The sequence below is a fragment of the Idiotropiscis lumnitzeri genome, chromosome 6 (assembly GCF_059441095.1).
Source record: "Idiotropiscis lumnitzeri isolate Australia: NSW breed Sydney's pygmy pipehorse chromosome 6, RoL_Ilum_1.0, whole genome shotgun sequence".
Classification (NCBI taxonomy): domain Eukaryota; kingdom Metazoa; phylum Chordata; class Actinopteri; order Syngnathiformes; family Syngnathidae; genus Idiotropiscis; species Idiotropiscis lumnitzeri.
In genome coordinates, this window is record NC_142396.1 from 19,374,474 (window position 1) to 19,391,779 (window position 17,306).

Sequence of the window (17,306 nt, forward strand, 5' to 3'; positions counted from 1 at the left end):
GAGTTTACATTGGTTTAAAATTAAATTCTAACATTGATTTAAAGATAAATTCCAACATTCATATTAATTTATTTGGGGGGTTAAATGATTATATGGACATCATTAGTATCCAGTTGAAGACCACTTTTATACTACTACCACATACATTATGTCGATCAATCAGTTTTTCATGGTGCACAGTAAATGTATGTGAGAGCAGAGATCCTTAGTAGAAGCAAAATATTTTTTTTTCTTAAATCTAGATATTCACCAAAATTGGTACATTGCTTTTTTTGTTGTTGTTGCTTCGCATATTTTTTTTTTCTGTATGTAGTATTCATCCATCCATCCATTTTCGTTACCGCTTTCCCTCACTAGGGTCGCTGCAGCCTATCCCAGCTATCTTCGGGCAGTAGGCAGGGGACACCCTGAACTGGTTGCCAGCCAATTGCAGGGCACACAGAGACGAACAACCATCCGCGCTCACACTCATACCTTGGGGCAATTTAGAGTGTTCAATCGACCTGCCATGCATGTTTTTGGAATGTGGGAGGAAACCAGAGTACCCGGAGGAAAACCACGCAGGCACGGGGAGAACATGCAAACTCCACTCATGATGGCCGGAGCCGGGATCGAACCCACAGCCGCTGCTGTCGCTTACTGTGAGGCCATTGACTAACTAGTCGGGCCACCGTGCTACCCATGTTGTATTCAGTAAGAAAACAATAATCAATGACAAAATGAGTAAATATGGACATTTATTGAAGAATGCTGATGGAATAACCTTTGAGAAAAAGAATAAAGCTTTAGGACATGATAAATGCAATAAATAATGGAATTTACAGTACGCAAACTGGTATTCCAAGCTGACAAAACGTTTCAGAAAGTTTAGATTTTTTGTGTGTTTGTTTGTTTTTTAATTCAAATCATGAAAAGGGAAGCTCAGATTCTGAATAAACATAAATTCAGTGTATTGCAAATGTATCAATTGAAAATATCATATGTATTCAAATGACTTTTCTTTCATAGTTTTCAACAGGAGTCTTACTTTTGAATGTCTGAAAAGTCTAAACAAATCGTAAATTAAGTTTCCATTTCCAAGGAGGGAAAAAAATATCAAACTTTGTGCCTACTCTGTCAAGCAGAAAGAACCAACTTGTTCAAAAAATAATTTGTGAAACAATACATATGACAGCAAGTAAAGCCATCATGAAGATTTAGCTGCAGCTTTGAACCAATCAAGGACACTCTTCTTGTTCTCTGCTATCCACTTCATGTTGGCGATGGTTCTCTCAATGGACTGATCCACTGCCAGGGTCCCAGAGCCAAAACCAACCTCAGCGTTATCTGCTTTGAACTGCTTTAGCTGCAATGGCAAAGAAATGATGTTTATGCTTACGAAGTTATGATGTCCAGAATAACAAATTTAATTACAGGACTGCTTATTTGCTCTAAAAACAGACAATGAGGCCTATTTTTGTGCCGAGCGCAAGTCGTCTTACTGTTCATAGGAAGAGTTTTCTTTTTTTTGGGGGGGGGGTATTTTGGTAGACCTTGCACAGGTGGAATTGGGCCTAACAGGGCATTTTGGAATGGACGTCATCTTTTTCCAGCAATCCTGGCTAGTGATGTCCAAATGAAGCTTCATGAAGCAATGAAGCTTTGCAGCCAATTGGTTTGCACGTCATCCAAAGCTTCATGGTGCTTCATTTGCTCAATGCACCAACAAGTGGTCAATAAAATGTAATACTATCCTGTTGTTGAACAGATACAAGTAAGATGATACAATCTTGAAATGCTTGTACATTGAAAGTGCAAACGTGTCCTGTAATTCAGAATAAAAAAATCCACATCACTCTTTGCCGCTAACCGTTAGAAAATCTAAAATATATTCTTGCTTTTTTAACCCACAATGGTTGAAGGAGGGAAAAGTGAGGATTTGATTGCAGTTATACTTGCAAGGCCATTTTTAAGACAGACCGTTCAAGAGAAGCTCGATTTTGTGAGCCGGGGGTGGACCAACACTCAGTAGAGCTGAGTGTGTATGTCTGTATATTATTTCTCCAGCCGTGGTGAATGATTATTATGATGGGTATTTATTCAAGTCGGAATAAGTAGGACTTCACTGAAGGCCTAGGTGTGAAATTCACGGCCTGCCATTGCTACTTAAGCACTCTAAGTATTCTTCTATTGAGTCTATGTTTTGTAACCAAATTTGCAGCTGCCTCACAGTGTACAAAAAGGCAATGTGCACGGTTCTACAGACTACAAGTCAGCACAGACTACTTTCTGATACCAAATTGTCGAATGAGTCGGGGGCAAGGTAACTACGTGCGTCGGAATGCCAGGAGAGGCACAATACCACCCCAAACACGGTGGACTAGACTTTCGCTGTAACAAAAATTAAGTAACTCCTGTTTTTACACTGAGCGCACAGGTGCCATTCTACCAAAATAAGGCCCAACATGTAAATATGTGCTTGACACCAACAAAACTCATAATTATTATTACAGCATCCAATATTGGGTTATAATATTTTATGAGGTTGGGAGGTGACAGGAATGATGTCTGGCAACTTGTTAAAAAACTGTTAGATAATCTAGGAAACTGAACCTGTTGAAGCTCAAAATCACTGGAAAACCGTTTGGTGACTCCATTGATGAGGTTGGAAAAGGAAAAAGATCCACCTCCATACCTGTAAATGAAGAAAGACCAGAACTTAATATATTTGGCGAGTAATCACAGAAATGACTGCAAACCATGAAAAAATGAAAGAGAAAAAAAAAACTGAGAAGATGCGACTGTAATTAGATGTAATTGCATCAATCACTACTAGATGGCAGACATGTCTTGGCTGTGTTCACACTGGGTCTTATATACAATGTGAAAAGGCCTAATATTTTGGGGCGGATTTGGAATGATATGCAGGAAAAAAAGTAAGTCAATAATACTAAATATGTCAGTAATATTATGCTTTGTGCAAAAATGTACAAAATGAGGAGTTATTTGTCATCCTTGATTGGTAATTTTTATGCAAAGGAACCCTTTGCACTGGAAGAAATAATCACAGTATGCGGTCATTTATTTGTTTGCTTCATCATATTTGCGAAGCTTATAACAGATATTTACTTGAATAATATCTTGTAAAATCACCAAATATGAAGTATATTTAATTCAAAGACTGTTCTAATAGCTTTCTTTGATTCTTGAATATGATCTAAATGGAGACATCTTTGCAAACATTTATTTTCGAAACATTTCTCAAAACTGCCCACAAGCGCCACACTCCAGCAGTGTTGCTTTGCAAGGCCCAGTGGTAACTTAAACACTTAAACACAGTGTTTTGTTCTGATACGTGCTAAAGACAGCGAATATGGCACAATATTTGCAAAGTATGCTAATTATTTTTTAAGTAAATCAAACTGAGTTAACTGAGTTAAAAGAATTTGGATTAATCACCTGAGTTAATGCTTTAATTTTGACAGCCCTAGTGTGTGTATATATATATATATATATATATATATATATATATATATATATGTATATATATATATATATATATATATATATATATATTTATCCTTATTGGTCTGACTGAATGGAGCCTCCACACCACATGTGCCTTTGAGGAATTATTAAAACCAAGCAGTAATCCAAATAAAATTCTAAAATACGACAAACAATTAATTAAAGATATTAAAATAAATATAATGTTTTGAAAAATCATCATGACTCCTATTATGTCCAAGGTCCATGAGCATAAAACTATTGTAAAGTTGAAAATACAAACTGAACCCTTGACTCAAGGGTGCAACAGTTCAATTTGCATTTTTAGCATGTTGTGTTTTAAGTACTTGATTGATTGTTAACGCGAACATGCTGCACTCGCCATGGGAGCAACAGTCAGCACAAACAGAGTTTGAATTACAACAAGTCCCACAATGATCTTGACTGTAAAAGCTGCCATTTGTTTTTTTATGAGTGGGAATGGAGTTTGTGAGACCATGTCATTGCTTTAAGCTCTTTATGTCAAATGTCATGGAAATAAGTTACCCGACATACCATATACTGAAGTAGCTGCAATTATGGCAAGCTTTTACTCTTGGCTGTAAAGTTGATTTCAGCATTTTTAAGCTGTCTCGCTTGTGAACTTTAATGATAAGCAGACTTCATTTGACAAAAAAAGGATTGAAAAATGATTCTTTTATACTCACTGGGTAAAAATATATGACCAATGATCCCTGACAAAGTCCCAAGCCAGTGACTGACCAATCACATTGCCGGCAATGTAGACAATGGTGGAGGTGGCATCCTGCTTTCGGATCATGCTGGGATTCAACGTGTATTCAAGGTACCTGAGAAAAAACCCCACTCGAAAATTATTTGCATCATTTACGAAAAAGTATGCTAAAATCGGAAAAGTGACATAGGCTGAGCATACCTATTGAGCAACCAAGGCTGCTTTGTGCAGGACAGAGCGGCACGGAGTTTTTCCGCTTCAGTAGCAATGGGAGTTTTTTGAAATTCAGACCAAGCAAACTCCCACTCTTTAGCGCCCCCTGCTGCAATGGCATTGCAGTACACAGTGGAACGGAGGTTGGGGTGTATTCTGGAGACACATTTGATTTTTCAGTAAATCAGAAACAGCAATGAGAGCCCAGTGAAAATACAAAATGTACTTATCTTACTATCCACTTACAGGTTGGTTGCGCCGTTCATCCATTGCTTGAACCATGTCGTGGCCAGGTTTTGGCATTCCTCATGGCCAGTCCTGCAAGCCAGACTGATGGCATTCACCTGATTGTACCTGTATGCCAATCCAAAGTTATGAACAAGTGCTAAATAATACATTACTATTTTTAGTGCTGTCGGGGCAACATCGGTCTAGGTAAAAAGATCAACAATGTATTTTGGGTACTTGTCAGTTTGGATAACAACTGTGAGTATGATTGATCAGGACTATACACACCGGTGTGAGCAAATCTAAAAAAAAAAAATAAAGATGCCATGATTTACTTCGAGTCTCATTTGTCTGGTCTACTACACAGTGGGACAGATTATATCACTAGCCACAGGGGCAAAAACAAATGTTTGCTTTAATCTTTACTCACTGTTCCATGTGTCCTTCTGGTACTTTTTTCCAATTTTCAGTCAATTCCTTATAATAGTTAAACAGTGGGATGACCTGATTCCTTAAATAATCCTAAAACAAACAAGAAGGCGCTTGAATCAGTTGAGGAATAGAGAGGACATAACATTGAAATATGAATATACTGTGGTACATGCACGCTACACATTCTGTAAGTGTGGCAACATCTGGTTCTTTTATACAGCTGTTGCCAAAACTCCTACTCTTCTGGGAAGCTTACAAGAACATTCTGGAACGTGTCTCTATGAGAGGTTTTTCGTGGGAATATTTGCAATTATTTGTTGTTAAGGAGGCAGCACGGTGGACAACTGGTTAGCACGCTGGCCTCACAGTGCAGAGCTCGGGTGTTTGATTCCTGTTCTGGCCTTCCTGTGTGGCGTTTGCATGTTCTCCCCGTGCCTGTGTGGATTTCCACCGAAAAACGTGCATGGGGAGGTTGATTGGACACTCTAAATTGACCCTATGTATGAGTGTGAGCATGGATGGTTGTTCGCCCAAGTGCCCTGCGACTGGCAGACAGTCCGGTGTGTACCCCGCCTAGTTCCCAAATACAGTTGGGATAGCCTCGATTACACCCGTGACCCTTGTGCGGATAAACGGTTCGGATAACGGATGGAGGGATGTTGTTGAGGAGAACATCACAGTAAATGAAATCATAAGTCACTGGTGTTGCATCACATTCTCTTTTCTGGTTCATCCAAAAGTTCTTGCTCCGTGTGAACCAGACAAGACCTTCATCATGAAAATCCATCCGTGCCTTCTTGCGCCTTGCTTTGTGGCCTTCACAAAACTTTTGCCACAAAGTTAATTTCCAAAATGATGATTCAGAGGCAACTGAACACTGATTCGTTGATCATTGCACATACATCATCATTGTAGGCCATTTGATGTATTTCTTATGAAAGGAAGAAACTCTACCTGCATGGGACCGTAAACCTCACTACGATCAAACATGAGGTAGAAGAAGTCCAGGTTGTTCAGGGCCGACTCCCAGGGCATGTATTCCACTTCCTTATCTAGATACTTCGTGGTCTCAAGAGCTAGCACTGTAGGGATGAGCTTTGCCCTTTGGGAGTTCAAGAAATAGTGAAGATAAGTAAAGCATAATACTGAAATGTTTTATCTTCACGAAAATTCACATGGGCATAAATCTCAGACAAAATATGTAGCGAGCTGTGCTACTGCTAGGCTGCCAAAGGAAAGCGCCAATTTTACACCAGTTTTCTAAAGATGTTATTTGCCTCACTCAAACTGCGTGCAGCTATTAGCAACGGTGAATTAGACATTGTTTATCAATGAGCCTCATTTGTATAGAGGTGGGCAATTTCTCAGCCAAATATATGCATATTACCGCAATTTAAATATGTGCAAATACCACATGAGTACAGAGACACATTTGTCATCGCAGTTCATGAAGCATTTCACCATCTGCCAATGCGTTCTGAATTAGACACTCATTGCTCCATTTTTAGTGGTTAGCGCCACGCACAAGGCACAATCCTATCTTAAGTGAATTTGGCCCTGAGTTTCCTCTTTTACAGAGTGTCTTTTCCCCGCAACCCAATTAGTAGTACTACTAATTCAAATAGCCTATTTGTTCAATCATCATCATCTTCTGATATTCAATTATTGTTGTTTGAATAATACATTTCTGAGCAGATGATGTACATGTTACAAACACTGTGTACCTTGCCAAGTTGAAGGCGTCATCCACTAACTGGGCTCTGTTGATCACTGGAATGACCTTGAGAAAACAGAATAAAAGTCAAATCACTTGACACAAACAAATCAAAAGGTGTACAAACAGTGTGATGATGTCATTAAATGTCTTACAGCATGAGTGGTTTTGAGAACCTGCAGCAGTCTGTCCCAGTTGCCTTGGTCATAGTTAACTCTGTAGTAACCTACTACATTGAGATTGGCCAGGAGCCAATCAGATCCTGTTAACTTCATTGACTCTACTCGATCTAGAGAAAAAAGATAAAACATGGGTTAGTCACTACAGCTGATGAAGGGATTGGGAGTGGGGCTGTGGAAATTAATACTCAAGGCGGCAATACACACGAGATCTGATAGAAGAGCTACAAAAAGAATAATAATAACTAAAAATAAAATAATAAAAATAAATAATAATATTTATTATTGTTATTATTATCATAGTCTGCCTTGATGACGATAATGTTTAGCATCAGAGAGGTCTCCATTTCAACAGTAGGTTCTTTTGGCAGAAAAGCTAAAAAAAATTGTGTGACTCTCGAACATATTGTGATTTGCAGAGCTGGGCACGTGACCCTTTTTTGCCAGTCAAGCCCCGCCTTGCGGCCACTATCTCGGTACAGTTTCGGCCTCGACCCTCTGGCCTTATTCATAATAATTGTGGGCCCCAACCCGGTTACGGCATTTTATTCATTTGCTAGTGTAATCAAATGCAGGGGACATTATAAAATGATGATATGATGATGGTACTTGAGTTTTGCATTTACAAGCCTAATGTTGTTTGAAACTACAAATACAAATTACCTGCTTTGCTCGATAACCACAGTTGACTTTGGGGTTTTTCAGTCTTCATCCACTTGATGGGTATAAACCACAGATAACTGCAAAAGACAGAATTAATTATACATCCATTGTATAGTTTTTAAATAACTGTCAAAATCATTTTTGTCTTTGTTCTTAGTTAATACACCAGTGAGTAGAAGCTCTTAACTGACTTTTATTCTTATAATACAGTTATGGTTGTCATTCGTTAATTTCTGATCGTACACTTTTTCAAATAACTGTTATTATTCATTTGCAGAAAAAATAGCATGAATGACATGCCTGCATTCGGGTGAAGAAATTCTAAAATAATTACAATTGAAACCAGTACATACTTGTAAGGGGATGGAACAGTAACGTTGGAGTCTGGATCCAGGAGAAAATGATTCTGGGTTATATCTCCATTTGTTGTATCGATTGTAACCACGGGAAAACCCATCTGCAACACCCATGTGTTCATAATGTTGTGGACAGTTTCAGGAAGATCTTTGAGCCCAACAGTCTCAACAGCCTGCAAAGAGACCATTATTTTCTTCTTTTTTCAGTTGATTTACAAGTAACTGTCCGGCAGTTATGATGCCACATATTTTAGGCACGGGGAGGCAAGCTTTGCCAAGGGGGAGAAAGGAGGCGTTTATATGGTGAGAGACATTATTTCTTCATGTAAACAGCACATCATCAGTAACTTGGACACATCATCAAGTAGAGAGGGTGCCACGATTTGATGTTATAGAGTATTATTATTTTCTTTTATTCATATATTTGATACATGAAAAAATACTTGCCTTTTGCAGATGGTCCCAGAGGTCTGTATAAACCGAATTTCCAAACGCGAATTCCGCCAGGTAGGTCTAAACGGAGAGAGACAAAAAAGGTAAAAGTGAATAAACAATGTAAATGTTTTTTTTTTCCTGACGGGTTTATCTTTGTCTCCCATTATATACAGCTAAGTGGAGTGTCGTAGTTCAGAAACTATCATTGTACATACATTCAAAAATATACTTTTGAAAAGAACTTAAAAATTTTCCCCAAAATCACTTGTTGGTGATTGGTGATCCTGTGACTACTCGGGATTCGAACCTACGCCACCACAGTGGCTCGTGTAAATTGAGAGTACAGACCACTGAAAATTGTGCATTTATAGAAAATTTCATAATGATCATTACAACTGCATCGTGAATAGTTTTTGTTTACGATGCACAAAAATGTTGTCCAATATTGCCCCATTTTTTATAAATAAACGTTTTTTATCCTGGTGCAAATTTCAAAGTTCACTGTACAATCATCTTAACTTATTTTTAAATCTGCAATTTCCTTAAAGACTTCAAGTCAAATCATAGTGGTTATATTAGAGCAGCAGCTTGCTGGTGTGGTATGCTGCGATTTCCATATGATCCCATTAGCTAACTAATTGTGACTATTATCGGTGACTCGTCAACTAGCAAAATAAAGGTGTAATTTCCCGTATTTTCCAAGACGAGGAGTCTGCAAACTGTCAAAGGGAAAATTCTTAAGCGCATCACATGAGTAGTCTTCAAATTGGTGTAATCCTTACCCTGAGCCCCATTGTGAAGACCTCTTCAGACAGGAAATCTGACAACATCCTCAGTACAGATGCCCCCTAAAGATGAAGGAAACATGTGTAGATCAAACGGATAATCTGCTGATTTCATCAAAGAAATTTGATATTTTGTTTCTGATGTCAAACGTGTGTGAAAGACCTGATGTAGGCGGTTACCTTGCTGTATGAAATGGCATCAAACATCTCACTGATTTGTGCCGGTTTCTGGATATCTTCTTCTTTCGAGGACAAAGGGTGAGAGGAGGCCAAAGCGTCAATGGCAAACACCCTGTGCATATCACTCAGCACAATAAGATCTTTCTGTTGAAAGAAATATTACAAATAGTAACCGATTGTCACAGTGCTTGGTCAAAATCATCTAATGTCAGAGTGATTCTGGAGACTGTAAATTGAAATTCTCACCACATTCCATTGAGGTTCAGCTTCATGTGCTCCAAGGTACTCAACATATGAGGCAAAACCTTCATTCAGCCACAAGTCATTCCACCACCTCAGGGTCACCAGATTCCCAAACCACTAAAGAGAGCAAACTATGACGCCGATGAATAGTGACCCTCGACATACAATGAAAGAAATTAAAGACATTTTAAAGAAAAAGATTCCAAGTTAGAGGCCAGATCTCATTCCTTGCTGCAACTGAAGACAGCAAAATACGTAAAAAAACACCCCAAAAAACAGCAAATGAAGGGTAAGGTGTTCATCACCATCAAACTAACCATGTGAGCCAGTTCGTGAGCGATGATAGATGCTATCCTCTCCTTGTTGCCGTTGGAGGAGAAAGCTTCATCATAGAGGAGAGCAGTCTCTCTGTAGGTGATTAGTCCCCAGTTCTCCATGGCTCCAGCATTAAAGTCCGGCAGGGCTATCTGATCTGTATCCAGCAAGAGTACAACAACAAATGTTTATGTTTGCCTTTGAATGACTGTCGTTTCTGTTAAATGATATAATTTATGACCATTTAGGATGCACTTCCCAAACGAGTCGAAAGACTAACACAAAGCGATAAAATAATCCCTGAGATGAGTTGATAAACGTCTGCCATTTTTCAACAACTGATGATGAATGACACTTCAGTAATGACAAAGTAGTTTATTGTAAGTGAAAGTAAGTGAAAATATTTCTGCAAGACGGTTTGAATTGGAAATCAAACATTTAAAACGTGATTGCGAAAAAAATAAATAAATAACATAACAAAACAGTAAGTCCAAACCAATTGTTGGTGAATTCACAAAATTGTTGTTTAATCTTATTTGACCATTGTCGTTTTTAAGATCATTTTGATTGTGAATTTGTTTTAAATCGCCCTAAATTGACCCTTATAAGTACATAAATACAAAGCACTGAAATAACATCATCAACCCCAAGAATAAAAAAATAATTTACAGGTTGTTTAATTCTATTCCCTTTAAAGGAGAAGCAGTGCATTTGACATACCTGACTTGGGCAGCGGGTACGGGGAATCATAATACCTCTCAAAAAACTTCAAGATGGGACCAGTTTTGCTAAGAGCATAAGCTCCTTGGCCAGCCTCAATAGCAGACTTGCGGGCAAAGATCCGGATCTAAACAAGCAAAACATAGTCCAAATGAAAATCTACAGTATCAGATTCACTTGAACAAATATGAGTGACATCAATTGTCTTTAAATGTGAACACTCAAAGCTTGATGATATATTTGTCCAAGAGGTTAGTTGTTTTTTTTTTAAGTATATTTTTTAGTATATTTCTGTCATGCTAGCGGCTACCCCAGTTACGTTTAGTGTATGAAGTCTTACCGTTATATGAGATAACTTCACTTATATATATATATATAATACACACTAGTCGTGTATTCAATTTAAGGTTGGAATTTGCCCAAAAGTTGAGATTTGTACCCTGCAGTCCAATCGCGGTAATTGTCTTTGTATTACCTTCCGTGCGCACTGCCTAGTGACATAAATGCCCATATTGTGTATTGTACATCAACTCGCTGTTTTGCCCTCTTCTTATTTGGGAATGCTCCAAAACACTTCCACTGGAGCTCCTTCACGAGTTGGACCGGGTTAATTTTCCCAACACTTTTCTCTGATGGGGCAACAGGCCCTCTGTCCCTAGCGCTGGCGTAACGCCATGCATACCCGAAGTGTAAACTGTTTCCAAAATGGACAATTATTAAACGTGCTTGAATGAACTGCATTCTATTAAAAAAAATTAAAAATCCATTATATTTTGTTCATTATGAACACTTGCTGTTGTAACATACTAGCTTGTATACAATGCAAAAAAAAAACTTTTAGAACATCATGCTATTGTATGATTAACAATAAACATATAAATAGTAATACAATTGTTGGTATTTTTTAATTGAATACATTACCGTGACATTATCAATTGTGTTTCTGATCGAGCCAAAGTCACTGACAATAAATGCCAAAAGATAGGTGGACATTTTCTCAGTTGGTTCAAAAACTGTCTGCAGCAGAGTCTGATTACCAATGTCAACGTTTCTTGTTTCTGCAGAAGACAATGTGACGGATTATAGAAAATGGGCATAAAAACAATAAATAAATCAGTGCAACACTGCTGTGTGTCCTAACCTTTTTGTTCACCATTAGAGAGTGCCACAGTTCCTTTGTCGTGGATCAGAGTGATGTGGAAAATTGCTTTCATAGCCGGCTCATCAAAACAAGGGAAGGCCTTCCTGGCATCTGTTGGCTGCATCTGAGTTGTTGCAACAATCCTGAAAAATAACAAAAACAATTACTGCATCAATTACAATACTTTGGTGAACTCCTGGTACACTCTTTAAACTGCTCGGTCAAAAGTAACAAACTGGGGGAAATAGCTAGGCAATCGCTAGGTCCGAAAGGAACTGAGCCAATTCTGGCTAAATTATACCAGTCATTTACATTGGATGCCCTTTACTTTGCAAACCACCTTTTTTTTAATACAGGCTTGAAATTGCCATTAGTACTCTAAATTAGGGGTGACAAACTAATTCTTAAGTGCATTCACTGTACAAAATTGTTCTGTACATGCAGTAAACAACAAATTTTTTTCAACATAGAAAACGGCGGTTTATAGTCTGGTGCGGTTTGTATATCGTTTTTTGGGGGGGTCAAAAAAGAATTGCTGTGGCTTATATACAGGTGAGCCCTATCGTCCGGAAAATACGGTAAATGTATGATTGCGTTATCATATATACACAACAAATTGATGAATAACTAGTTTTTTTAATCAGAAGCCACTAAACTATTTTTCAATTTACTGTATTTTAAAGGGGGATTAGATTAGATTTATTTTCGTGATTAGCTTTGCTTTCCCGAGCCACATAAATTGAAGCCCAGGCTTTGAGTTTGACACCTGTGGCAAAAAGGGTCTTCCCAAGCAACCCAACTGGATGTTACCATTTATGTTGACCAGCCGTGTAAACCCCTGAGCCGTTCAGCCGCCACCATCGTTTTTTAAGAACGATGCATTAAATTAACTCCAAAATCACAAAACTGTCAAAAAGTCAACCAACATCAGCTCTTCAGCCTGCCCAAAACCATTTACCTCAATCTTGGGTAAAAGTAGCCCAATCTGTTCCAAATCCATAAGTAACCCAGTGAGTGGGCATTAGGTGGGAATTGATCTCATGCTTGTTACATACAATTTACTATATAAATCATTACACTCTCATGAGGTTTATGAGTAAAAATAAAATGCCCCCGCAACCCTGATCAAACATGTCAAGAGCAATAAAGAGTCATATAGATAAGAAAACCGATAAGCGCATTATCTTACACAAAAAACAAGAGAGTCATGCATTTTTTTTAGACATAAATCAAATCAAGTACACATACTTTTTCATTCCATCTTCCATATATTCACTTCTATAGAAGCCTCCAAGGTCATCCGCCAGTTCTCCAGTGAAATCTGTGTGAAGCCGGTACCGATGGTCCTTCACCAGTTTGCTGTCCAGCGTTAAGACGAGGTACTGAGTTTCTCTCTTGAGCCACGAGGACACTATTGAGGGAGCTTTGGTTCCGCTATCCAACGCAATGAGCTTTGCCATTTGATTATTCTCATATTTGCTGAGGTTCAGCTTATTGGCGTGGATGAGAATCAGATTTGTCTCCTCAGCACATTTAAACTCTACACTGGAATCACCTAGAATGACATTTAGCATAATATGATGGTAACAATAGGACTAAATGATAATAATACATACATCAAAACAATGTTGAATAACTATAATAACATCGAAATCTCGGCACAAGACCCTTATGATGACCAATATAACTGAATGGACGCGGGTCACCGAGGTCAGCTTCTGTAGCCAGGCCCGAAATGGTGTAAAGCCCGCAAAGGCAACATGGGTCCCCTTTTCAGGGGCTCACCATCTGTTTTAGGGGCCAGTCGGGCTGAATGCCCTGTGAACTCAGAGGCAGCCAAAAGGCGTGAGGGTGCCTTGGCGGTCTTCCCCGGCAACAGAAGCGAGCTCTAGGGACATGGAATGTCACCTTTCTGGTAGGGGAGGAGCCTGAGCCAGTGTGCAACAGTGAGAGGCGGATGGATGCATGGATGGATGGATGGATGGATGGATGGACAAATATGAAACAAGAAGCTACTATCGAAAACTTTTCTGTGGTGCAACATGGCAGCAGTAAGTACTTGAAGCAGCCAATACTTTTGTGAATTCAAATAGTAGAACATCCACGTTTGTAAACAAAGAATAGGCCCAAAGCAGTCATCAACCAATTTAAAGAATACTGTATATTATATTTAGGTTGAAAAATACTCATACTCTGAGCAGAAGTGAATACGTACTGGGTGATGCCATAAAGTGGCAAATCACTTGTAGAAATTATGTTCAATTCAAGGAATTAAAGAAAAACCTTGAGGTAGCAACTTTTGGGCACATTTCTAAATGGTGGTTCTAAAATATTCTAGAAAATTCAAATCGATTGGAAAATTGAATATGGTCATTTAGGGATTTTATATTGAATAGCCAGGATGAAAAGACATATGCATTTAACAAATAAAAATCACTTTTTTTAAACTGTATATTCTCTGTGGCAAAATATATTCACAAGAATCACAACACAGAACAGTATTTTGGTGACAAAATTTAAACGAGTCAAAACATTAGACCTGTTCCCCAGTAGCTCTCTTGAGACGATTTGATGAATAAAGACTTTACCTGTAAAAATGTAGAGTCCAGTTTCCAGATCTGGAGAAAGCCGAGGCCACAGTGTGACGTTATAGACTTCTGGTACCAGGTTCTTGGGCAGTCGATATTTGTCCCAAGGATTGTTGGATGGGGCAGTTGTCGTGGTAAGCGGCTTGGATGTAGCTGAAGTAGTTGCTCCATTTGTTGGGAAAACTTGATTATCATTTTTTGCCTTTTCCTGTGAATAAACAACACTCAAAGCTATTATAGTGGCCACTGCCCCAGCTCCAAGAATAAAACAAACGACCCCAACACCTTTACTTATAAAGTACCCTTTCCCCATTTCTGTGCTTGAAGCTGAAGCCCACTCTGAAACAGTGCACGCAAAAGAGAAAATGTCAACTTTTATATGTAGCACATGCACAGGATTTCTCCTCCCTTTTCGCTGGACCAGGTGAGGTATTAACAGGGACATTTAACTGTAGTCACCCAACAAGGACTTCATTACTAAAAACATTTATTAACTATTAGCAATACTTGTTACTTATACTAACTACATGTAAAAATTATGTCAGTTTTTTTGAAATTCCGTATGAAATTTATTGCAGATAGACTCACAGTCACTACAGTGTCTATCAAAGTGCAATTTACAGATGTAGTTCGAAAGTGTTTGACACGTACAATCTTACAATCTTTCTCTTTTAGAACAAATTTAATTTAAAAAAAAAAACTCAGATGAAGTCTATTTATTGAGGAGAAAGGGGCTTTCATTTTTAGTTGCTGAATATGTATTTTGTGATGTTTACTATCCTACCGGAATGCTTGTGGATACCAGTGGCAGACAAAAAAATGACAGCATATGCACTCTCACTGCCTCTTGAAGCAAATGATTTAATGGTTTCCATAAAAGTGCATTAAAACGGAACTGCATAACAATGGAGTTGATTATGGTTTGTATAACAACCCACAAGCAATAAAGAACAGCAGAAGTCACCTTTTGTTCCAGTCAGACAGTAAAGATATAACGAAGTTGTAGTGAATCATTTACCTTCAATAGTGACTGATGTTCAACAAATAAACAATTTTCCAAAACTTATCTCCATCTGATTATTGCTGCAACAAGCTTGTGAGCATTTATGGAAAATGCTTTTAATGCACAACCTAACCTTGGAATGCAATATAAAATGACAATTGGCCTGTTCAGAATGGATAACAGGAAACTGTTATGGGGATGAAGATAATATAAACTGCAAGCAAAGGTTTATAATCTGTCAGCCTTTTCCATCATACCCCACGAGGTGTAAGAACACTGTAAAAAAAAACACACACAAAAAAATGTAGAATCTACCCAATAAATGTAGTGTAACAATTTACAGCTACTTTAATTGGGTTAATGTTAAACATATATTTTGGCTAAATAGTACCTTCATTCAAAAGCAATGAAATACTTACATAAGTGGAGTAAAGTGTATCCCACCTTTATCACATAGAACTAAATTACTGTTTCAAATTAAAACAAATAAATTTTTAGTACTAATGCTATCAGTTAAAAAATATTACTCAAAATTAATGAGTAAAATAGTGAACAATGGGCTTTTACTCACTATTGAAAGCTCTTCATCTGTCTTCTTATTCACCGACTGATGACACAGCACACTGAAAAAATGGTGTGTTGAATTTACGCAATTTTATTTTGTCAAGTGGATCTACACTACTACTACTTAAAAAGTATCTGGATCACCATGATTCTATTTTGTGAATTTAGTTGATGAAATAAAATTGAGTAAATTCAACACACCATTTTTTCAGTGCATCAAGGGAAACTGGTGACGAGTAGTTTGCCTAAAGGCAGCGCTGGGCAGTCCGTGCAGTCCTCGAACGGTCCGGCCCTCCGGCCGGGCTGGACACCCATTTCTGGGAAAATAAGAAGAAGGAGACGAATAAGACCATAATAAGGTAGGCAGATTTGAATCGTAAATTAGCCGCCGAATGATGTTTAAACAAACCTCTGCTATTAGAATCTCTCCCGCGGCGGCGTCTCGCATGAAATGCTTTTTTTTTTTTTTTTGGGTGAGGAGGGTAGTTATGGTCGTTGGCCGGAGCGGGGTCAGGGGCCAATAATTTTTATGAATAAGGCCGGAGGGTCCAGGCCGGTACGTTACAGAGATCGCGGCCAGAGGGTGGGGGACTGACCGGCAAAAAAGGCTCAAGTTGTTACCGTTTTCTCCAAAACAAATTGATAAATTGGAAAATACAAGCTAATATAATTTTGCAGAAAAAAGATACACCTGTATGTAAAAATGTATGTTGTATGTATATATGTATGTATGTATATTTATGTAAAAAATGACCATCCAGGACTGATGGTCAATTAAGGACACAATGGCATGGTCACAACGGTTGAGGATTGATCCCAGAACCTTTGGGTTGGGAGTCGACAATTTTACCACCTGAGTCACGTGATGCATATGGGGCGGTGCGTTGCATGATTATATTGCAGTACATATACGAATATAACCAGAAATGTGCAGTAAACTTTACTTAATTTATTTATTTCATAGCGTTTCAATTACGTTAATCTTCTCCAAAAATAATATAAAATATGTTTGCATTAGTATTATTGTTACTGAAAATAGATTGTAGTGTAGGCAGTGTATGTACACGTTTCCCTTCATTTTCTAAGGCCTTTAGGCTGCTGCAAAAAATAATGAGGTTGTGGCAGTCAAAATGAGCTCACACGATAAGGTACATTTTACATGATTCAATATAGATGTACTTTTTTGAATAGTGTAAAAAGTAAATAAAACCTTTTCACACATGAGAGTACGAGAGCTATTACTGTCCTAGGGAGTCAGTATTAAATGCATTATTTTATTTTTTTTAGGAGAGAGATGTAGGCTACTTACAACCTATATATTACAAGGA

At 38.1% G+C, this 17,306-nt stretch overlaps 1 protein-coding gene across 2 annotated transcripts; it reads right to left on the reverse strand.

Moving 5' to 3' along the window:
• Positions 1-773: 773 nt before the first annotated feature.
• On the reverse strand, positions 774-16,030 carry LOC148335518 (aminopeptidase N-like). Of its 2 annotated transcripts, XM_088298695.1 has the most exons (22): positions 15,986-16,030; positions 14,412-14,619; positions 13,072-13,378; positions 11,824-11,966; positions 11,604-11,740; positions 10,683-10,809; positions 9,965-10,119; positions 9,651-9,764; positions 9,405-9,548; positions 9,222-9,287; positions 8,452-8,517; positions 8,002-8,177; positions 7,649-7,725; positions 6,962-7,095; positions 6,817-6,872; positions 6,047-6,194; positions 5,091-5,182; positions 4,679-4,786; positions 4,421-4,588; positions 4,194-4,334; positions 2,593-2,674; positions 774-1,345 (listed from the first exon to the last, which is right to left on the reverse strand). In XM_088298695.1, the coding sequence occupies exons 3-22, from the start codon at positions 13,281-13,283 to the stop codon at positions 1,187-1,189; spliced, it is 2,505 nt and encodes an 834-aa protein (XP_088154821.1). In that variant the 5' UTR covers positions 13,284-13,378; positions 14,412-14,619; positions 15,986-16,030; the 3' UTR covers positions 774-1,186. The 2 variants fall into 2 exon arrangements, with proteins under 2 accessions (XP_088154821.1, XP_088154820.1); XM_088298694.1 differs by lacking the exon at positions 15,986-16,030 and having other exon boundaries at positions 14,412-14,735.
• Between the last annotated feature and the right edge of the window lie 1,276 nt (positions 16,031-17,306).